This window comes from Tinamus guttatus, unplaced genomic scaffold (assembly GCF_059628265.1).
Source record: "Tinamus guttatus ecotype Peru unplaced genomic scaffold, ASM5962826v1 Tinamus_guttatus_pri_ptg000090l, whole genome shotgun sequence".
NCBI classification, from domain to species: domain Eukaryota; kingdom Metazoa; phylum Chordata; class Aves; order Tinamiformes; family Tinamidae; genus Tinamus; species Tinamus guttatus.
In genome coordinates this window covers 1,473,726-1,497,052 of record NW_028288624.1, presented here as the reverse complement: position 1 = coordinate 1,497,052, position 23,327 = coordinate 1,473,726, and the positions used below count along the sequence as shown (strand labels likewise).

Below are 23,327 nucleotides of genomic sequence, written 5' to 3'. Positions count from 1 at the left end.
ATCCCTCTAATTCAGATTAAGCATTTTAAAAATCTGTAATGTTTTGAAATACTAGCTAGTGGTTTCGTTTGGCATGATTTTAAGACAAGCAGGCTTAACTTGGGTTTTTTAAAGTAGGATCAGATTTCTGTAAGGAGTCTCAAAATGTGTATGCCAAAATGAGGCTTCTTAGAATAACCATTTACTGGGAGAAAGGAAGACCTATCCCGAAGTTCGCAGGCACTTCCCAGTCTCTTCCCAGTGTTCTATGTGACATTAGGCCAGTGGCAGCAGCTCTGGCACTGTGGCCCTGGTTCTTTCTCCCTAATTTTGGGTACAACAGTTAAGAGCACAGTGTCTCCTGCAAATTCTGCTGTTAGGATGTAAAACTAGGAGGGCTCATGAGAAATCCCAAAGCCAGAAGGGTGGGGATTAAGTGCTGCAAACTTTGTTTTAGTTTTTAAGAAAAGCTTCTTTCTCTTATAAAGTACAGGAGGAGGTGGAGGGAGAAGGAAGCCCACAGGGGAAATACTAATTTTCATTATTCTACTAGCATGTGTTGAGAACACTGTCTGCTTAAAGCAATGAATGTTCACAACAAGTTTCTCATCCTTGTGAAGGGAGACAGAAATGTGCTGCAAATGGCACAGAAGTGGCTGTGAGAGAAGGGAATCTGCCTAGAGGAAGAGCCCTGACAACAGCACAGTTCACAGGACTTTCAGATTTTCTGATATTCAGGAAGCTTTAGATGGGTGTGTTCTAATTTTGCCTGCCCTTTAATAGCACTCTTTGTATTATACTGCTTGAAATTGGCTGAAATCAATGCTAGCCCTTGAGTAGGTGAAGAAACAGGATATACTGACTTATAAAAAACAAGGCTGACTGAGGGAATTTGTCCTAAATCAGAATTGCTCCAATCTTCTTTATTACTCCTTTTCCTTCCTCTTTCATTTCCTTTTCCAAAGTATAGCATTAAGCCTGCCCTGTGACCATCAGGTCTATAAATCCTTCTCAAAGAAAAATAAGTCTTAAATCTCCTTCCATAGATCACAGCAAATTGATAATAGTTGTTGCTGTGGAGAAGGGTAGGATGATACATGGCCTAGGAGGTGCATTGCTGTCCACACCTGCTTACGTTCCTTGACACCCCTTCCTTGACGGGACAGCGGACTTGAAGACAAGCTTGTGTACCGAAAAGGCTCGGGATATCTTTTCATCTATACATCTGTATCTTATCCATTGAGGCTCAGGATATCTTTTCTCTGGGCTTGGTATATGCAACATGTTCATTTTTGAATTGCTTTTAGGGTTGTCTTTTTTTGTCTTTTTTTTTTTTTTTTTTCCGTGTGTGAGGTTCTCTCCTGCAATGTGGGTGCTCACGTGCCTTGGGGAAGCCTGGGATCAGGTCTAACGTGCAGCAGTGGCAGCCGTTCTCTGTGCCTTGTGCTGCATGTCATCGTTTACCCCTTGACACTAGTATGATCAGTGCAGCATCACTTATTGCCAATGGATTTGGCATTTTCTGATGAAGTTATGCAACTTCCTTTGGACCGGAGCACCTTTTAATTTAATACTTTTCAGGCAGATTGGGTCTGTGAAATTCAGCTGCATGCCATCTCCCTGTGCCCTTTTCCTCTCACCTTCATTTTTTCTGTTGTTTAGACACCCCCAAAAATACTTCAAAAGCCCTGCGCAATGGGGAGGATTAGTGCACATCAGGGCCCTGATTCTGCTCAGAGGAGCTTACCACTGTCATTATTTTTTTTCCTTCAGAAAGGCATTCCACACATTTTAACAGGAATTGCTGTGATGTTATCTTTAATGTTTCCTACGGCATTTTTAATCCTGTAGGAAAGGAACTTTTCCCTCTTTCATATTCTTTGAAATGTTTGGTTTTTTTCCTCCCTTGTTCTATTTTCTAAACAAAATTCTGCATGAAGAATGACAGTGAAGGATCAAGTTAAAAGAACAGGTCAGGTTGAAAGCAACCCAGAAGTGCCTGCTATGGCTGTCTGTGGTGGTGCAGCTATTACACCGCTTTTGCATGAATGCAGCGGGGTATTTTTAGCCTTCGTCCAAGGCAGGCTGTGAGATGAGGTTGCCTCAGCACTGCAGTTGTGCCTTGTGCTCAGGACGAATGTGGAGCTGCTGGAGAGAGTCCAGCACAGGGCTACAAGGATGATCAGGGGCCTGGAACATCTGCCCTATGAGGAGAGGCTGAGGGAGCTGGGCCTGTTCAGCCTGGAGAAGAGAAGGCCCCCTGAGAGGGTACCTGATCAGTGTCTATAAGTACCTCAAGGGAGGCAGTGAGGAGGATGGTGCTGGTCTCTTTTCGGTGGTGGCCACTGACAGAACTAGAGGTAATGGCCACAAACTGAAGCACCAAAAGTTCCACAGGAACTTAAGGAAACATTTCTTAACAGTGTGGGTGACAGAGCGCTGGAACAGGCTGCCCAGAGAGGTTGTGGAGTCTCCTTCTCTGGAGATCTTCAAAACCCGCTTGGACACAGTCCTGTGCCACGTGCTCTAGGTGACCCTGTGTGTGCAGGGGGGTTGGACTAGATGATCTCTAGAGGTCCCTTCCAACCTTAAGCATCCAATGATTCTATGATTCTGTGATTCTATGCTCCTTAGCAGTGACTTGAGGAAATGATTTACGTCCTGCAGGCTCTGAGGTGGGGGAGCTGCCTAAGGCTGGATGTTGGGAAGTTTTTGTTTATTTGTGCAGAACCCTTGCAAAGTGCTCAGTGGGAGGAGCATGCGCTCTTGCTTGTCACCCTTTGGTACAAATCACCATCACTAACTGCGAGGATGGCAGCAGCGCTGATGTCCTGCGTAAGGACCTTGTGGAGTTAGGCATGGATAAAGTGAAATCATACTGCATGCGAGTGATGGATGCGATGATGCCAGAAAAAGAGGTACAGGGCGACGATTTGCCCTACACCTCCCACCTGGCCAGCGGCAGAATTAAGATCTCCTGGATTAAAGCAATCTCTGCAGACCCCTGCTCTATTCCCTGACCCATTACCTGTTGTTTTGGCCGCTCTCTGCCTACAAGGTGCAGAGTTGCAGAGCAAACCCTTCCGTGCTTTCATATCACTTCATTGCTACGGTGTCACTTTTTCTAGCCACCCCTTTTCCTCTCCCTTTTTCACTGTGCTGCCTCTGAGGCAAGGCTCAGCCGAAGGACTGCATGAGTAAAGGGGGAAATGCCCCTGTTTTGGGAGCAACCTGAGCAGGGGAAGGGCACCCATGGTCTCTCCCTGCACCTTGCCTGGTGGGATCCAGATTGCTTGCACTGCAAACCTTGCCAGGGAGCTGAAAAAAACTCTAATTTTATTGAAGGAAACAGCTCCAGAACTTGCTGAGATAAAATGAGACATTCTCCAAACCTTGTTTTGGAGTCAATATTGCCTCGCTCTGAGCCCAACATCACTTTTGCAAGGCAAATATTGTTATTTTTACGTCCTGGTTTTTCAGATAGACATCCTTGAGGCTCAGCGTGCTTGGGCTGACATGATGTCCCTGATATTTCAGCAGACTCCTGGGCAGAGCTGGCCCTTCACAGAGAGGCCCCTGCCAAGGGCCTTGCAGAGTGAGAGGGTGGTTACAGAGCTGAGCAGGGACCCTCGTACCCCGCTCTGCTCAGTGCTTTAATGATTGCTCTGCCAGTAACCGTGAGCATCCTTTGATTTCAGTAGTGCTTAAGATGCCTAGAGTGACTCTGGAGTGGGGCATGCCTTCACTGCTTGTTTTATTTATTTATTTATTTAGAGGTGACATCTGTTTTAATTAGTTTCCAACCCTTCTCCTTATTAAATAGTTTTTAATTTTTTATGAAGGATCCCAATAGGATGCCAGCAGGGGCGGAGGGGAGTTACTGCTCTCCAAACGAGCCACCTAACGTCACTGGACATGGCTCAACTTCTCAGCAGTCTGAATCAGTGGTAAATGCTCTTAAGGTAACTCTCCTCCCGTACAGTACATGCAGAATGTCATGTATGTTACTCAATACATGTCTTACTGTCCTGAGAACATTCCTGAACACATCACTGGAATGTTATTGTCATGAACAGTATTGTTTTTTTTTTCTGTTTGTCACTCATTGCATCTGTGGGCTGTGTGTTCTTTGGGGTAGGGACCAGATGTTTGTTACGATGGGTGTGATGCCAGCTTTTCTTGTAATTGTATGTATTTTCTCTGGAGAAGAGAAAGGGATGTTTTTCTCTAGAAACAAGTTTTTCTACTTCAGTGGGATGCCTATTTGTTCTCCAGTGAAGTATAATAGATTGCCATAACCCATATGGAGAGAAGTACCTTAATGCAAAGATGAAGCTCATAGGCATAGGAGAAGAAATATCTGAATTCTTCTCATAAGATAATGCATAATGATCCCAAGGTTGCTGTGGAAACTTTTATGAGAGCAAACATCATTTTATTTTGGAACTCGGGGTTGGGCTACAAAGACCTACGTTGTATTGACCAACAGCAATTGCCGTGAGCAATGAGAGAGGTGCAACTTCTGCAGCTGCTAAGACATGGGGGGTCTCAGTCAATACCTGGCTGAGTTCAAGTGCCCGAAGAACAGTGTGTGCATGAGCTGTGTCAGTGCTTCCCTGGGAAGAGGTAGAAGCTTAAGGAGACCCAAGCAAAGAACAGGTACTCCATATTCCTGTAACATGACTCTTCTCTGGTGCTTTGTGCAAGCCACTCACTCCTATCCTTAACTCATTAACTAATCTGGTTTAAAATTTGCTCTGTCTTCCCACCTGTGGAGATGTCTTAGGGGTACACGGACTACTTGAAGGGCCGAGGTTGGCACTCCTTCCTCTGGGAGGAACTGAAAGGGACCTTTGTAGGTGTTTGCTCTGGGATTGTGGGATTCTCCTTGGAGATGCACAGCGCGCTGGAGCAGCTGAGTGGTGCCGTTGACTTGCCTAGGCATCTGAGTTTGTTTAGGGGTGAGTATCTTCCACACTGGCTGGGTGACATTGACTTCTCCATGAAGCCCATGGAAATGGGTTTATGCAAGTGAAATATGTAGGAATTGAAGCCATCAGATCCCTTCCTGTAACATAAAACCAGGGCTCAGGGCTTCACTGCAGGCACCTTGCGTCTTCTGGAACATGACCTGTGTAAGCAGCAGAGTGCAGGAAGCCTCCCTGTCTGCACGGAATTGCAAGGCTCACACAAAGCACCTTGTCAAGTCAGTCACCACGGACACCCACCCCCGAGAGAGTGCTGCTGTCACCGACCTCATAGGGAAATGTAGTAAATCAGCTGGGGAGTCCGTGCTTCAGCAATGCTCAAGGTCCTGCTGTATATTTCACCTGCTGTTGTCTGGAATATAAAATTTTGCCGAGTAATTTAAGGGAATACAGATGTTTACCAAATAGGCCTTTTGTAGGTCTCTCAAAATGCCTCTAGGAAATACCTCTAGAAAAAGACAGTCTATCAAATGAACAATTAGCAATATGTTTCTGACAACCTGTAGTAGCTGGTTAGTATAAGTGGATGTTTGGAATTCCTTCATTGCTGGAATTGATTAATAAGGTGTACATAGATTTAGTTCAGTATGATGTTAAGTCATAGGTTTTAGTTTGCTAGGAGGTACTGCAGCAGGCAGAGAGATAAGTGGTACTTGTATTCTGAATGGGAAGTGAGGAAACAGACTGCCCAACGTCCCCTTCTTCTGCTGAAGAGAATATTCTCCTGCTTCCCGGACCAAAATACGGCATTCGCCAGAAAGGCAGGTTCCCCTGCATCCCACTTCACACAAAGAGATACATGCAGAAGAACAGGCTGTGCACAGGACACAAGTTAGAACTATTTTCCTTTGCTACAAATATTCCCTTTTATAGATACTGTAATTCCTTTATACACAGCAAGAAATCTAAAGAGCAGGAATGAGAGTGGCCAAAAGAAGGAACTGCCCTGTGTGCCCCCTGCCCCTGGGAGCTGGCCTTCTTTCCTACTCTGCCAGTGGTTGTAGGATTATTCCCCATATGAAAATGAAGAGATTTGGTCACCCAGGGTTATAGAAGTAGTCATTTCATATTGCTGGACATGACTTCTTTTTTTGCCAAAAAAAAAAAAGAACGTTGTATTTGACCAAACTTCATGTTTGCACAGGGAAAGGTGCATGTTACATGTAGGTTTGACTTGGGGACTAGGCTTTATATTTATGGAAAGACAGTTGTCTTCTAGTCTGTCTAAATAACTAAGGACAAAGACTCCCAAGATCCCTGCATCAGGTTTGCCTATCCCAAGTTCAGTATGACCTCCTGGAAACTTTCCTGAGTCATCTGCACGTTAAAGCAAGATAAGATTTAGTCAGAAAGGGTCTGAGGCTCTGCATGGGAGCTGCTGCATGGAAGTGTTTGTTCTGTGATACCCAGGAGGTCAGGCAAGAAGATTTAATGATTCTATCTGCCCTGAAATCTTAAGCACTGTTATCTGCCTTGTTATCTTTAACTCTAAGGGTTCAGTTATATATGCATGGCCTTGATCAGAAAAGACCTGTGAAAGGTTAAATATATATTATTGTTCTCATTGGTGGTTGAAAAACAAATTCCATTTATAAAATAAAATCTCCTTTTTGTCTTGGAAGCTCAGGAAAATATGAATCAGCCGGCTGTTAAAGACTCACCACTACCTTAGTGAGACAGAAAGAGCTATGGCTGAAGAAATGCACAGTGTAAGTTTAAGGTGTTTAATTTTATATTCCCTATTGAGCCTGAAACCACCTGAAGATGCAAAGTACAATTTTGCTTAAATGCTGACAATCAATATGCCCTTGAAATATGGAAGTTACTGTTTCCATATTGCAATTACTGTTTTTTATTATGAACATTGAAATTTTAACATGTTGGTGGGTGTCAATCAGAAAATTCTGTATGTGATAATATACATATATCAAGTAAAATACTGTATGAACCACCTGACTTGAATTTTATCCCTATTAAGAATAAAGTTTGACAAGAATATTAAAGTCTGGCAGTCTCAAATTTCCCCATTTGTATAATAGTGTCTTAATATTTTCTTGCCTATATAATTGCTTTCTTGCCTATATCATGGCTTTGCATAAAAAGCAGTTTCTAACTATTAAATATTTAATAGCAAACATAAAATTTCTCAGGATTTAAGTAATACCACTTCTAAAATGCTAATTTACTGTACTTGACATTATCAAATTATTTTTGTAAATCCCAAATCTACACTTGTCTTCTGCCTTGTCTCTTTTTTGCTCCCCAGTCATTCAAAGTTCTGCCACTGGCATCAAAATGCTCCCTCCTCTTCTGACTTCTGTGATCTAGGTCTGATTTGACTATTGATATGTTATTTTACTTTTAAAATAATTGGTTGCTTCTTTCCTGGTTCTTAAATTCACCTAGTCCATATTAAAAGTACAGTGGCTTTGTGATGAATTAATTATAATTTTTCCTTTTCCATTCTCAGTACTTTTTCTCCCATTTTATAGCTCACTGTTTTCCTCTAGCCTTATATACAGCAGGTTTTTTCTTGTTGGTGATGTTTTTTTACGTGAAACATTTGCCATGGGCATCGAGTTGCCTTTGGAAAGAGCAGAATGATGACCGGTCTTGATTTTGAGTTTTTAATTTTGGTACATAGTTTTGATCGGTACTGAAATATGATTTGGATGTATAATTTATGTCATACAATATGCATATACATCTCTCTCTCAGGATGTGTATATGACAATTATGCCACTTCAGTACCAGCATATTCGGGAAACTTTTTGCTTTGTATTTATGTACTTGCGTTGTCATAGGAGAATAAAGTCAGCAGGCTGAGAGAGAACTTTTCATGTATTAATTATTGTTGAGGTAACTTCAAAGCAGTGAAATTCTTGGAATCAGCATAGACAGGTGTTGGTCTTCCTTATCTTTTTTCAGATTACCATCAAGTTTTGTGCATAGGTGGCTGCAGCTGATGCAGTTGCTCTTGTCTGCAGTTAGGGTGGAAGTTTTGCCCTGGCTTACAGTAAAAATACTTCTCCATCTTTCCACTTCTCTGAGTTGGAAAAAACCTAGAAATCAATCTTCATGACTCTGTCATGACCTTATAGCTACCCTATATTCAAGCAAAGTTTCCTGTGAAATTTTGAGTGGAGTCTTTGGTAGTGGGCTTTTACTCTGTCGTAATTATTTATAAAACGTTCAGGAATGCTTTAACTTTTACATTTTCTCTTAAGTGCTTATAAACACAAAGCGATTCCTTTAGTTTCTGTTGTGACAACTTTTTCAGTGTTGAAATACTGAATTGACAAGAAAACATTTTTTTTTATATGCAAATACAAAACACCTATGTGATGCATAGGGTCAAATAAAAGTATGTGCAGAAGGCAGCAATATGTGCGGTTATCATGACTCTGCAAAGAACAGTATATATGCCAGCACAAGGGGAGGGTTTGGTGAGCAGCCTGCAGATATTGGGTCCCTCTCAGTGCATTCAGACAAATGAAATTGCTATTTCATTTTTGAATTTTTTTTTCTTTTTTTTTCAATTATTTTGAAACGAAAGTGCAATGCCTTGGAGATGAACCTCTCCACACTGCACCACGTGCATGAGCAGAGGTGGGTTCTGATCAAGGTTACTCTCCCTCCCAGCGGCTGTGTGGTTCATGCTTTGGGTTTATCACGTTATATCATGTTGAAAGGATCACTGTGGGCTGGTGGTTACCACCCTAGGACTGCCATTGATCTGGAAATCCAGGCGCCTGGAAGCGCTGAATGTTGCAATTCCCATAGACCAAGAACGAACTGCAGTGTGGGCTGGCACCAAGACTGCAAGCGTAGCCCGTGCACCACTCACCATCCACAGATGGAGGCACATGGGTTGGGGTGGAAAAGCGGATTTTACCTCAGCTTCCTACCCATAAAAATGGAATGAATATTCTTTTTTCACCTCCAGCTTGTCAATTCTGTTTAGGACATAGGCTTTTCAGTGCTCTGCTTGTCCCTTCTTGTCAACCATTTATTCAGCTGGAGATAAGGGTCTCTGAAAAGTGTCACCTTGCAGTTCATTATAGTGTCAGCATTGGCTGCTAGGTAAATATTATCTAATGTTCACTGACCAGAAAATCGTTGAATGGCATATCTGTACACTGTGCCTTTTGACAAAAGCTGTCTAAGAGTCTTTATGTTTTGATAATATTAAGTTAATAAAATCAGCAACAAAATGTGGGAAAGAAACGTCTGTGTCATTTGATAATATCTATGTCATCAAATCTAGCCCTCCACCATTTCTGATGAGTCAGTCATAGTTGTTTCAGGAGGTTTCAGTGAAAAAAAAAACATGCATTTGCCACTTCACAGTATTTCATATTGTTTTATGGCAAACGGCTAAAACACAGACGTATTTTTATTGGTATGCATTTTGGCATTGCTATGATGATAACTTTTCAGAAGATGTTTAGTTCACTCCATCTTTTGCCTTCAAATTATAGGTGGCTTCAGGGGGCAAGTTGCTTGACATATGGAAATTTTGCAGGGAATCAGTTTTGGGTGGCCCACAAAATAGTCCTGAAGAGAGTAACTTCCAATGCTTTGCACTTAAATTTACTCCATTTGCCCTGGTTAAGAAGACTAATCTTATTGCTTCCAGTCTTGGAGTGGTTCTTTTCTCCATGCTTTCCATGTTTGCCTACTTCAGGCAATGTCAAAATACAAGTAGTAAACAAGAATAGTGGAAAACATTTCTGCTTTTCTGTACAGTTGGACCACTGCTGCTCCAGTGATTGGGTGGTTTAGTACTAGTTATAACTTAATTGACTTCTAGTTGGTTATTACTAAGTATATGGAATCTGAAATTCTAATCCACAATACGATGGTGATCCATGATAATATGACAGAGACAACTGATTTTCCTGTTTCTAAATGGTCAATCTTTTTTGTAACTCATTATAAGATGCATTCCTAAATTCTTTTTGCTATTATTTTTCTGTGTTTTGAGTTCCATAATTGTGTCATGGATGTTTTGCAATCATGAATGGGAGTAGATGTGAGTATGAGGAAAGAAATCTGTTTTAGTATGTAGTCCACAGTATAAAAATGTTTGAGAATTTTGCCAAACTGCACATGGCTCTGGTTCAACAAGAGACACAAGCATGTATAGAAGAGTAATTATATGCACAATCCTACTGATAACAAGGATAAATAAAAGACATGAAAACAAATACTTATAATATCTTACTTGATTTTAAGAAAACAAGTAAGTTTCTAGAGATGAGCTATGTGCTTTTAACATTAAAAATGTTTATGCTTGTCTGTGTGCTTCTGAAACTAGCTCTGCAAGAGATGTGGTTTGGGAAATATTTGAACAAAGGGCTTCCATTGAGGCTTGCAAATGTCCTCTGTCTTTTATCTAAAGCATAAAATATCCTAGTGATGCACGAGCTAGTTTATTTGTCTCCATATTTAGTCATTTTTACTTAGCAGCATGTGCTTTCTATGTTCAAAAGGAATGTTTAATCCTTTGACAAATATTCTTTTCCTGTCTCGTGTCCCTGCCTCTCTGTCCATACCTGTGCTGCATGGTATGTGTAACAAATGTGTGGTATTTCCTAGTGCATGTATATGTGAGTACAAATGTATCTTAACTGTTGGTAATGGTATCTCCTTCTATCCCTGCCTTTAGGTTGTGTGGAGGAAACTTGGAGATGCTGCAGGGTCGTGCCCTGGAATTAGACAACATTTGTCAGGAAATCAATATAAAGGACCTATGTAAAAGGACCTGAGCAAGTTTTCTCTCTGACGAGAAAGAGATTGACCTGCTGGTGAGAGATAAGAAAGAAGCAACTGTATCCACAGTGACTTTCCATCTGACAACGGGTTGTCTACATGCACTGCAAGAGACTTTCTTGGGAAATAGGGGAGATTCTGCATAGAGATCTTTCAGATACATTTTTCCGTGTCCCTTGTATACTGCTATTTCAGTATACTGACCAGTGAAACTCTGCCAAGGCATCATTTAAACACACCACATTTAGAAACATTGAGATATTCCAATTCCTAACTGGATTGATTGAGATTCTGCAGGAGTTACATGAAATAAATTACTATTTTGGATAGTTACAGTGAATCTCCGGTAAGTCCGAATGAATTTTCCATCAGATTTAACTAAAATTCTTCACCAGACTGGAGAGACATTGATAAACTGTGCCTTTGGTCTCCACAGTTTTGAGAAAGTCACTTACTTAGTAACATATTCTTCGGTCTGTAAAGTATCAGTTAATGGTGCTTAGGCAATTTCCAGCTGAATTTTTTGTTCTATTAGAATATTTGCATTTTGAGGTGCTAAAAGACCATAAAGTCTCCTAACCAGCCAGTAGTGTAGCAAAACTACAGTACTTGTAGTAAAACATAATTTCTTTCTAAATGAAAGTGAAATTTGTTTTCTTTTCATTTTGGCGTAAATCTTCTGAAGAAATGTAAGACATTCACAATGCTTTAATGAACAAAATATTAAGGTATTATTATTAAAGGTCTCAAATCTGAATTTTCACCAGAGGGTTTTTTTTTCCTGAAAGTATCTTCCAATTGTTAGGATGCTTATTTCTGATGTTTAATTTAGAGATATGATGTTCTATTTAACAAAACTGTAAGAATCTAAAAGATTGTGTTGCGTTATGAAAAAAGCTTTTCTTGCTACTGCAGCATTCTTTCAAAGAAAAGGGTTTTATTAAACTCAGAGCATGTCTTTCATTATTGTAAGACAAAAAGCTCTTGTCCAGATTGCCTGAGGTTTGACCAGACGGTGCCCTAGGCGTGCTTAGTTTATTTTTTTCCCCCTATGTACATGATATTAGTTGTGTGTATTGAATTGCAATGATAGATATTTTGTGTATATCTAAAAGCAATGATAGTTTCTTGTATGAATGTGAATCTGGCTTGTGACTGAATGCTCTTGACTTTTTACCATAGCTGAGCATCAAAAAATTAAATAAAAAGAATAGGAATGCAACAATTCCCCGATTTCTAGTTTGTTCTTGATTACTAAGATTTGAGCCAAAGTCAGGATCTTCTGTTTTCTCTGCACTTGTAACCTGCTGTATTAGTGGACTATTTGTAGTGGAACGTAGCTCGTTTGCTGTACAATCTTTTGTTATATAATAGTATGATGTAAAATCTGATGTCTTCAGAAAAACCCAATGTGTTAATTTGCAGCAGTAATTATATTGGATTCTGTTGTTATTTTCACCTGGTACCATTTGATACAAGGCCCCGATTCAGCACTGCTTTCTCAGACAAACCTATTCACTCCTCCTTGAGTTAGAAGTGCAGAATCTGGCCTTTTATTTTGAAACACTGCAGTCTTAGAATATTTCTGATATATGAGTCCTAAACAGTTGTCTATTATCTTTACATGTTCTTTTCTCCCATAACATATTGTTTGCATAGTTAAAGTTAAATTGTTGTATTCCTATATATCTATCTATCTATATATATGTATGAAAAAATGTAAAACATGTATTTGTGCCTGCAGTACATACGTGCAGGGGCTAATTTGAGGGACACTGGTCTTTTGACACTACACTTGTGTAAATTTTGATACTGTATTAAAAATATTTTTTTACAGTTCTGCATACAATTGGATATCAAGTATCTGTGTTCATCCTAGCAACAGTAATAAATTATAGAATATTCAAGTTGTTTGCTATCCTTTCATGACAAAGGGCTAGAGGTAATTTGGTTCCAAGTCAGTTTGCTTTGAAGGAGCTATCTGAAATTTTCCTGTGTGGCTGTTTAATTTGCTGCATGTTTTGGAGTTTGGTTCTCCTTGGGTGTCTCCAGAGCTCAGCACTAGTAAGCAGTAATGGAGCATTTTATCTCTTGACAGAGGGTGTTTTGAGGAGACTATTGGCTGTGGTGACAAGTTGGGAGTACCCCTGGTTGAATCTGCTGCCTGTAGATACAAGAAAATCAGATTATTCATCACTGATCCTCCTGCTTTCTTTCTGCTCATAGGGCTGTCCCCTTGTCCCCTGCAGCAGCGCCAAGGCTGCCCACTCCAGCTTGTGCATCAGGAAAAAGCTCATGCTCAATTTTCCAGAACAAAAATAATTAGTAGAATTCATATCCTGAAGCTAATGAAGGCTGTGGGGCTCCTAAAAATGCATCTCGCTCTATGGGCAGCACATAGAGAACAGAGTAAATGTGGCTGAAGCCTGCTGTGGTCAGCTTGTATTTTCTTGTGCTTCCTGCACTAAAAGAGTAAGCGCTGCTGTAGCAGTTACTGACCTTCCTTTCTCCTGTCTTATGCTCTGCCCACGTAGAGTTAGGCATTTTTCAGTAAAATATGAGCGCATCAAGTCTCATGGATTCCCCAAATCAGTTGTTTTTAGCATAACTCTGCTTCAGTAGAAAATTTGCACACTTTATTATAGGACCAATCCCAGACTTACGAGCTGAGCATGAATGGGCTATAAATTTCAGTATGAGAGTGGATTTCAAATAGCATAAAAGTTTTAAACTTGCTTTTTCTTAAGTGTTGGGGCTTTGCTGACCTACAAAGAGCTCTACAGAAGGGGACCCATCTTGAACCTACAAATAGAGTCTACTCTGCCTTCACAATCATAAATTGCTCACGCTATTTATCCTTTAATGGAGAAGAGCTGTTTCATTTAAGGGTTAGAAAGTGAAGAGCGACAGTTTGTTTTTCAGCAACTGGATGGTTTCAGTGGAACCCATTCCCCTAAGGTTGCCAGTGATGGACGTGTTTGTGAAGAGGGCACTAAGCCAACGTGGGAACCAGCACAGGGACTGCATGCACCCTGGCGCGCTCTCGCACTGCCTGAAGATCAACAACACCATGGGCTTTTCCACATATTCAATAACATTTTTCTTCAGATGTCACTGTCAGATACTTCCCTGACAAACAATGATACTTCCCTGACAAGCCATGACAACAGTGAATTTAAATCTTTACAAAATTTTGAAATTAAGCCTTTAGAACCATTAAGCATATTAAGATCAGAGTCCCAGGAAGACACAACTTCTTTCTACTGATATCACTAGTTTGATATGGAATGGCTGAGCTGAAGATAATGCATGGGGGGAAAAGTCCCTCTCTTAGTTTGAACTTCTACAGAAGAGACTAGAAAAAGGATCTGCCAGCTGTATAAAACCAAGACCTCTTTATACCTCCAAACCTATGTTTTCCAGGCTCTGGCAAATCACTTATATAAGGATATCACCTGCAAACTTCTTTAGAGTACTTCAAACTTCCTAGGAACTAGGTCTGCAACTCCTGGTTATCCAACCAGGATACTTATCCAACTCTTATCCAGATAAGAGCAGTTAACTTGAAACTCTGCCTGAGTTTAATGAGGAGAGGTGCTCCATTACCTAACTGACCAGTACATGAGCATTTATTAGGCTACCTTGTGATTATGACACTTCTTAACACATGTGATGTGATCTAGAAGCAAACTGTGAGATGGGGGTTGCCAGCAACTCTCACTTGATAAACACTGTACCTGAAGGATGGGAGGAAGAAGCTGCAAAAGGAGGAAAGAGGAAATCATATTCTCACTATTAATGATCTATTTATTTCCCCTTTTTTAAGAAAAGAGCCTCTCCTTCCTTCTGGTGATTCTAGACCCTCCATGATTTCTTTATATTCCGGAAATAGTGTGGTGTGGCTGGGATTTTCAGTTAGTGGAAGCGACGCTTAAAAGACTGTCAGGAAATGCCAAACATTGGGCAGTTCACAAGAGGAGGGAAATGCTTAGTGACCACTACACTAGCAGGATCCTGTTCCCTGGGAGGACCGGGAATGGAGCACGCAGCCTGTAAGAGGGGAACTTGTATTTGCAGTTTCACTCCTCATGTGTTGGATTATATGGGATGCTGCTGGGAACTTCTATCCATTTTGGGGAGTGGAGATGGGAAGCAGCACAAGAATGGTAATGTGAGAGAAAATTAAGTTTTAAATAATCTTACATGAGTAGAAAAATTTTTATAACATTTGAAAAACTTCATAACATTTGAAAAACTTAGTATGCGCCAGGATCTCTCTTTGTTGAGAAAATTCAAACACTTCCATAGGAGTACCTAGAAAGTGGGAATATGCAATGGGGATGATGGAGAAGAAGAAAGTAAGACTGAAGCCTCTTCTGATGTTTAAATAGCTACTATGACTGCCTACTCTGAAATTTCTCAGTCTAGCTGGCCTTCCTTTTCTATTTGAGACTTGTTCCGAACTAGCAGGACAAGATGATAAATCTCATCTCCTACTTTCCATGTTATGTTCTACCTTCAGCCAGCACTGAAGCTGAGGGAGGAGAAAGTCAGTGAACACAGCTCAGTAAAGAACCTCAGACTGCTGTCCCCACTGCTAGGCTATGAGATCCTGAATGAATTGACAAAAGGAGGATGAAAAAAGCCCATGCTAAGTGAAATATTTGCTTTGCTCTCATTAGCTGGGGACTTAGGCATATCAGCTTCTCTCTTCCCTTATGATTCATTGTTCATATATTTTGCCTTTTACGTCAACATTTATGACCAGATGGCATGCTGTATCAGCTTAGGAGTTGGAAAAGATCCATATTCCAGGAAGTGACAGGAATCTTGTACCTTGCAGATATTTCGCCGATTTCCATGATCATATTTTTAAGCTCAGTTTGAATATTCATCCCCTGAGTTTTTTTAACAATGATCTCAGGCAAAGGGAGGAATTGAGACTTCCTTTCCAGCATTTCATACAAATATTTTTGACCAAAGAATGACTTATATGCCTTATTTAACATTTCCCTTCCTGCTCCCTTCCTCCCTGGTGCACGCACACACTCAGACAGACTTCTATGTTATGTGCAAACATGCCCTGGGGCTTGGCAAGGTCTTTGCTGGTTGGGCCAGGACCAGGCTCGGAACATTTCCAGCGTTGAAATGGTGTTGGTGAGTCTTCCCATGCTACTGGCAGGTAGGAAGGATCCCAGGGACTTCATTATGTGCTTCCCTCTACAGTTGTTGCCCAAACACCTGGCTCTTTGAGAAGTGCCAGAGGAGAAGTACCTGATAGTCTGATACAGAATCACAGAATCATTATGGTTGGAAAAGACCTTCGAGGTCATCAAGTCCAACCGTAAACTCTTCAACACTGGGGCTGTTAAACCATGTCCCTAAGCACCTCACCTACAGATTTATTGAACAGTGCCAGGCATGATGACTCCACCACCTCCCTGGGCAGCCTGTTCCAAAGTTTGACTACTCTTTCTGTGTAGAAATTCTTTCTAATGTCTAACCTGACCAAACATGGTAATTAATCTCCACTTGAATAAGAATATATTATAGTGATTATTATTTAGCTATATATTATATAGCCAAAGTAGTGGCCTTGGCTCATCCTTTATATTCTTTTTCTTTTTTAAAAGAAGCTTAAAAGGTCATACAGGAACACTTAACGTACCTGATTCCTGTGAAGCTGGTGGCATCAGCTGTGGCTCCAGCATAAATGTTAGGGCTTGAAAGGGAAACACTCTTAGGTCTTGGGGTGTCCTTACAAGAGAGGGTAACACTGGCTGGCAAGTCAGTGGGGATTTATCATGGAGGATAGATCGTTCATAGTAAATTGTTGAATTGCTGCCTATGTCCATTTGAAAAGCACAACAGCACCCGACACAACCTTGAAAACCCCAGGAAAAGCAGCGAGTGAAACCAGGAAATGTTTCCATGGGAACAGTTCCTGTACTTCTAACAAAATGCACAAATGGTAACAGGTCCGAATTTCTGCAGCCAGACTACAAACAGCAAAAACTACAAAGCAAACTAGGAAAAGAGCAGAAGTGTAAATCAACAATACTGCTAAATTAGGTGTGTGAAACCAGTTTTTTTCTTCTGCTATTCAGTAGAAAACTTTGTAGCAGATCAAATGCATCCAGGGAAGCTGTCTTGCTAATTGCCACTTCTAGTGGAGCCAAAGCAAACTATTTGGACAAAGGACAGAATTCACTTTACATTTGGTATTAATTATGAAATAGCATGTCTGGATGAGCTTCTTAATAACACTGCACTTCCTGGAGAAAAAATGTTGTTCTAATCCCGTGAAACAATTAGAGTACTAACTATTTCTTCATGCTGGAGCCTCAACATGTGCTTATGCTTAAGAGGAAAACTGAATGCTCTTCTGAATATGGGGTTTCCTTGAACTGGAGCAGACAGTGAAGCTTCTTTTAAATCAGAATTTTGTTTTTGTATGTGTTCACTTAAAATAATGCATTTCTTTTCTTTCTAATCTAATCTGTGATTTCTACAGTTCCCCTTGCATGTTAGCTCTGTTGTTATAGCTATTTTGAAACATCCCTTTAGCTTTTTGTTAAAGATTTCAGATTTTTGCACTCTAGTGTTTCAGGGTTTGTGGCACTCTCATTTTGTTCTGCATTTGGCTTATCACACGCTGAGTTGGGTGTTTATTTTCTTGTTACACTTTTTTCCCAGTGCTGTGCAAATGTGGGTGGCTTAGGGGAAAATTAGTAGATGGAGGCTGTAGACAAATGGAAAACCAAGGGCTGGGGAAGAAGCTGAGATGTTGATAGGCTCTGGAGTGGTGCTGGAAAGGCTGTGGGGAGGAAGGCAGAAGCAGCTGAGATATGGGATGTTGGCAGCTCAGCCTATAGAAAATAAGGTTATTGTGTTTGCTGTCTTGGTTTAGATCCTCACTGACAATCACATGTAAAGTGTTCTCATAATACACTGAATTACCTTGCTCACAGAGGTGGGTCTGCTCTCCAATTCATACTGGAGAGCAGAAGTCCAAGAAATATGCCAGCAGACAGCTTGGGAAGAGAGAGGGCAAAAGAAAATAGGAGGAATATGTCAGTGAGGATCTAGATAACCTTCCCAAGAGTCCCAGCTGATCATAAACCAATGAAAGGGGAAAAACTGCCTAATTTGAAGCCATGCACTTAAGAGGGCAGATAGGGAGAAATGCAGGAGGACGCTAGTCTATTCTATTTTGTAATATATGCGTTGGATTATGCTATGTGTGGTCTGGTGGTTGGTCTCTGAATTGTGTGTTGCCCCTGATAACATGTGGCTCTAATTAAGATATCCTCAGGAGTGGGCCTGCCAAGACAGATAATTACACATCAAGAGTTCAACTGCACATAGCATCTGAGCCAAAGGGTCAGGCATCTGAAAACCTCAATAGACCACTTGCAAACAGATGAACTGTTACAATAATTTAATCGGGCTCTGAAAGACATGCTGAAAGAATTCAGAGCAAGAAAACAGGGAAGGAATAGCCTGTAATATCCTGTGCAGGACACTGTTGCTGTTGGCCATGGCATGCTGCAGTGACTGAGCATACAAAAGGTGTCAGGGAGCATGAGACCCTGCGCCCTGGGCTACTTAAACCAAAGGAAAAGCAGTAAGAGCTGATTGCTGAGGTGCCAGCTCAGCCTGAAGCAGCAGGACCTTCTGCCTGGGGAGAAATACTCAAATATGTCCTCACATGGAGCACTGGGACAGGAGAGGGAGCAAGGTCTGATGAGAAACCAGGTTCCAGGGACCTGAGGTTCAATGGCGGAAGGGTGCAAGGGGTAAGTAAAAGGGTATGGATTACCATTTCTGCCATGTTATACCATTTATATATGTCAAAGTGAGAACAGGCAGACATATCAGCTTGTGCCTTGTGAATCAGCAGCGGTAAAAAAAAGATTTGTTTCCACACTGACAAGCAAGCAGAGCATGGGAAAACAAAACTGTAGCCAGGAGCAAATGAAAATTAAGAAACCCTGTAGAGATTCTTGCTGTTTTCTTCTTATTTTGATTTGAGAGAAGGGTGTTCTGTTACACGGGCCAAGAAGCACATGCTCAGATTACACCTGGAGCTGCTCATCTGTCTCTCGTATTTGCTGGCTGCATATCTGTAATCCTAACCTGGAATCTCTACTTCTAATGGCATCGAATCAATTCTACCCCCATAGACCTTCTGATATCTCATGAGGTCTTTCACAGGTTTGGTTCTGTTAGTCTTAGATTTTTCTTCTGTGTCTTACTTACTAGGAGATGGAGTGTGGTCATCAACACCTCTTTTACAAGCCAGTGAAATAAATTATCAATAAACATCCAGAAATCTCCCTGGGTTCAGTGATCACCCATACCTTTCCATCTTCTGCTACACCAGCCTTCCTCCTGGCCTTACAGTTCATGTTGAATTTTGCCATCTCATTCTAGTGTCCTCATGTGAAGGGATGAGGATTGGATTTAAATTACTGCGCTGCTATTTATCTGTTCTCCTGAACACTGGTCAAGATTTAAGTTCATGATCTGGAAGATTAACTGTTCTTTCTTATCCCAAGCAGAAAACATGGATATGACTGTCTGACAGAAAGGAAGCCCCAGGAACATTGATATTTAACATCCATAATGTTAAATATTTTATATATTTATATTAAGTAGTAGCTTTAAGGTGTTCAGCAAAGTGTTTTCTGTAAGTGCTAAGAGAAATCTGAGGCTGTTGCAAAAGTAGATACCTACCAGCAGCATAAAATAAACATTTTGATATAAAATCATTTTGGAGAACTTTGCAGTTCATCAGATGTAGTAGTCCACTCAGCAACAGCAAAAACACAAAAACACAAAAAAACCCCACAATCTGACTAGCTTCTCTTATGTCTTTTAAGACTTACTTTTCAGAAAAAGTCCATGTGACCATATACTTGAAATTTTCCCTGCTAATATCCCTGCATTTACAGGAAGAACGAACAATAGAAAGAAGATAACTTCTGATAACAGTCAGGCAACAAGTAGTGCTGACACTAGAGTAGATAAGGCTTTGTCTTTGATATTGATGAAATAATTGATGCTCAGCTCCTTTCTCTTCCTTCAGAGAGGTAACATTTCGGTTGAAAATGCCATGGCTATGTGCTTTTGTCAAAGGGACTAGAAGGCTTGTTCTAAACTAAATCTCTGGCTAAGGGAAGGATTAAGAGATCTCAATGAGTTTTGATTCTCAGGTTCAGTTCTGCAGTGTTTATCACAGTGTTGGAAGTTTCCTGATTTTTGCGAAAGCTAACAAAGTCAGGACATCTGCAAGGCTGGCAACCGTCTCATTGCCTGTCACCACTGACAATACCGTAAGATGCAAGTTATGATCTAGCTACACTTCGTTTTATCTTTCGTGCTTCACACATCAGAATTTGTCAGGAGTGTAAGCCCACATCCTACCCTCTATCCCTGCTTTCCATCTCTTGCAGGCAGAATTTCTAGATGATGTAAATGACAAACCCGTTATCTCTGAGAAATACTGTGAAAAGGGGCTTGCCTTAAAATAGTCTCCACTTCTCCATACACTGCTATTACATGGCCTAGAAAGCTTCCCTAGAAATAATAGAGAGGGTATAAATATAGAAGTTGTGGATCAACAGGGAAGCATGAAAAATACTATCCAGAAACCATTACTTCACCCTTATGGCTGGTACAAAAATACAGCTACTCTACCAGTTTGGCTTTTGTTTCTAAAGAGTGATGTATATACAAAAACTATGTCAATAATTTCTCTACTTCTTATTTTTACTTTTAAGTGTAAGCTTATAATTACTTGATGTTTCTTTTTGGCCATTACTTGGGAAGATTCGTAAGAACTATTCTCAGGATTAAAATGCTGGCAATGCAGCAAGCGAGAACAGCATAGGAGCTGAGCTGCCAGGTGTGGGCTGAGCCAGGGATGGCTACCAGGAGCCCCCAACACCAGCTCCCTCGAGCTGCAGAGAGGACCTGGGCAGATCCTTCAGCCACTTGTCTTTCAAAAGATAACCAGTGTCACAGAAGACTCTGTTTGACATTCAACAGGTCATTGTTACACCCATTGGTGTTTCTGTAATCCCCTTTTTCTTGGTGGGCAGTGTCAGGTGTTGGTCAACCTGCTGCTTGCACCTGGATGATGCTCTCACATCCATAAGTGCTGGAAGGCAGGTTACAACTGAGTCAGGCTACACACTAGTCAGGACAGGGCAGAAGTTAGCCCGTTCAGCAGGAGGAGGTCAGCGTAGCCAGAGGGCTCAGCTATCCCTATCCATCATGTCAAAAAATGAGCTGATCTTTAGCCTCAGCAGCCATGAGCACCTTGTAGGGCCCCACAGTGTCATCCCATATGCTGCCCAATTTTGTGAAGGAACCAAAGTGCAGCAGTGGATGTGTGTTGCCTCCTCTCTTGCTAGTGGGGGACTCTCCTGCTGCAGAGGGGGATCCTGCTTATCTGGTAGGTCCATCATCTAGAGGGTTCTTCAGATGTTTAGGCAGACATGGCATTACCCAAAGAGATGGTGAGGAGACAAAACAGGTGCCTTGCAGACTGCTCAGAGGACTTAGTGCCCTCATAAGGGAATTTGTGACAGTATTTTCAGCACCCTATTTTGCAATAGCTGGGAGAAGGGCTAAAGAGCTCCTCTTGCCTGGCTTCAGGCCAGAAGAAATACAAATAGGATACGACCTTCCTCTGGTTTGCACTGATGAATTGCCTCAAGGCAGTGACCAGGAAAATTTATATTACCAAAGCCAAAGGGCATGTGCCAGGTCAGGAGCATAATTAACCTCGACCTGCTGCACATTCTGTTGTCAGGAACATATGAAGAGGTGAGGAAGGTCTGCCTCAAATGCTGAGCACCCTGAGAGACCATTTTTAATGAAGTACTGCTTTGTACAAGTCAACCCATAGGGTAGCTAAAAGGGTAGCTAAATAGTTCCTTTAATTCTATCAGTACCCAAGTCATAATGCTGAAATTTCTGGGGAAAGGCTGCGTTTCTGCTCAAGTTCAGATGTTACTTCATTGGCCATGGATCCACAGCTGCTGTGCTGACTATGAAAACTGTGGACCAAATGCAGGAATGGGTTGGTCTTTCTTTGTCCCAGCCTGTATTGGACTGCTATTACTGAAAGAAATCTAAGACCCAGTGAGAAAATGTACAAAGGGGTTTTGAACTTTCAATTCCAACCCTGTAAAAATGAAACTAGTGGTAGCTAGTATATCTCATGTTTCACATAACCGTCTCATGAGCTACATGTCTCTGGATTTTGCAGTGACATTACCTAAAGTGTTCATAGCATCAGTTCTGATTTTTTTTTCTTGCCTTGCGCATTCAGTTAACACATATTGATGTGCAGTTTGTTGAGATGCTAGAAACCTCTGTCAATACATCATGCAAATACTTGGGATACCCTTGAGTCAATATGTGGCCTCCTGATTTTCTCACTTGGGAAGGTCTGTATGGATGGGCATTGCTTTAGGTATATATGTAACAATGAGCTTAAACCACCCTGAGCATCACAGGAGCTGGTGGACCTCCTGCTGTAATCTCCCTTCCTTCTTTCACAGGAAACTCAAGTGGAAACTTTGAGTGGAAACTCAAAGAATGGGAAGTGCAAAGGTTTCTTAGAGGCAGGTACTCATGATATGCAGAGGAAATTCTCTTGCGGATCTCTCAAAACCACAGAAATTTATGAAGTCTCTGAACACATGTGCCTTTGTGAATGTTGAGCTAAGCTATTAATACTATGAAGGCCTTATGTTAAATGATGAAGAATATGGAGTACCATTCTGCAGCACTAAAGGGAGAGTGACTGCAACACTTCTGTAGGTAAGGAGATATTACTTTCTCACAGACTGACCACATTTGCGAACAATTGTCTAGGATTATGCCAGAACTTGGGAATAGGCTGTTATCCTGAGTGCTTAAATCAGTATTTTTGGTGATGTTCAGGGAGATATGGGAATGTCCCCAAAAAGTTGGAGACTGAAACTTCTCTGTCTCACTCTTGATGAGGGGAATTGTTCACACAGCTGTGTGAGAAGCTTCCATGGTATAAAATCAGAGGGGAAAAAAAGGTCTGAATTTGTTTGGAGATTCTCTGTCATTTCATGTCATAACATTAAAGGATGATAAATCATGTGTACCTCAGCTTACTACCCACAATTAACTGTGAATGTGTGGCGGTGATGGATATCAGAGGTCAAGGAATAATTTTTGAATATACCTGCATCCTAAAATGCATCCTTAATCATATTTATAGCACTTTAATTTTCTCTCATTATAGAAACAACATAAACAACTAAGTCCATAAGTCAGAGTGTTGTCAAGATAGGAGCATATTTAGTCTAATTATGCACTGCCATCCTTTTGGATAAGGAGGAAACAGGCAGACTGAATTTTCTACCTAGGAGCAAATTAAGTATGTTCCTTAAATGACTTCTGAGTAAACTCTGTATTATAAACTGAATTTGTAATTTCTGTTTTACTTAATATTAAATCCTGAATTCTCATAGCTGAACAAGAGCTAAAATTATACACCTTAAGGAGAATAACCCTTTGACTTGATATCAATTC

General features: G+C 41.0%; 1 protein-coding gene across 5 annotated transcripts in view; it reads left to right on the top strand.

The window, feature by feature from the left end:
* Positions 1-11,350, top strand: part of CCDC85A (coiled-coil domain containing 85A) — a 79,798-nt gene extending 68,448 nt beyond the window's left edge. For 2 of the 5 annotated variants that reach the window (XM_088520551.1, XM_010214826.2), the window contains one exon: positions 10,639-11,350. In XM_088520551.1, the coding sequence (XP_088376677.1) occupies positions 10,639-10,688 (50 nt within the window). In that variant the 3' untranslated portion in view covers positions 10,689-11,350. Of the gene's footprint in view, positions 1-3,821; positions 3,974-6,589; positions 6,905-10,638 lie in introns of those variants that run through there. The other 3 variants (XM_088520552.1, XM_010214817.2, XM_088520549.1) reach the window with 3 other exon arrangements.
* Positions 11,351-23,327: the final 11,977 nt, after the last annotated feature.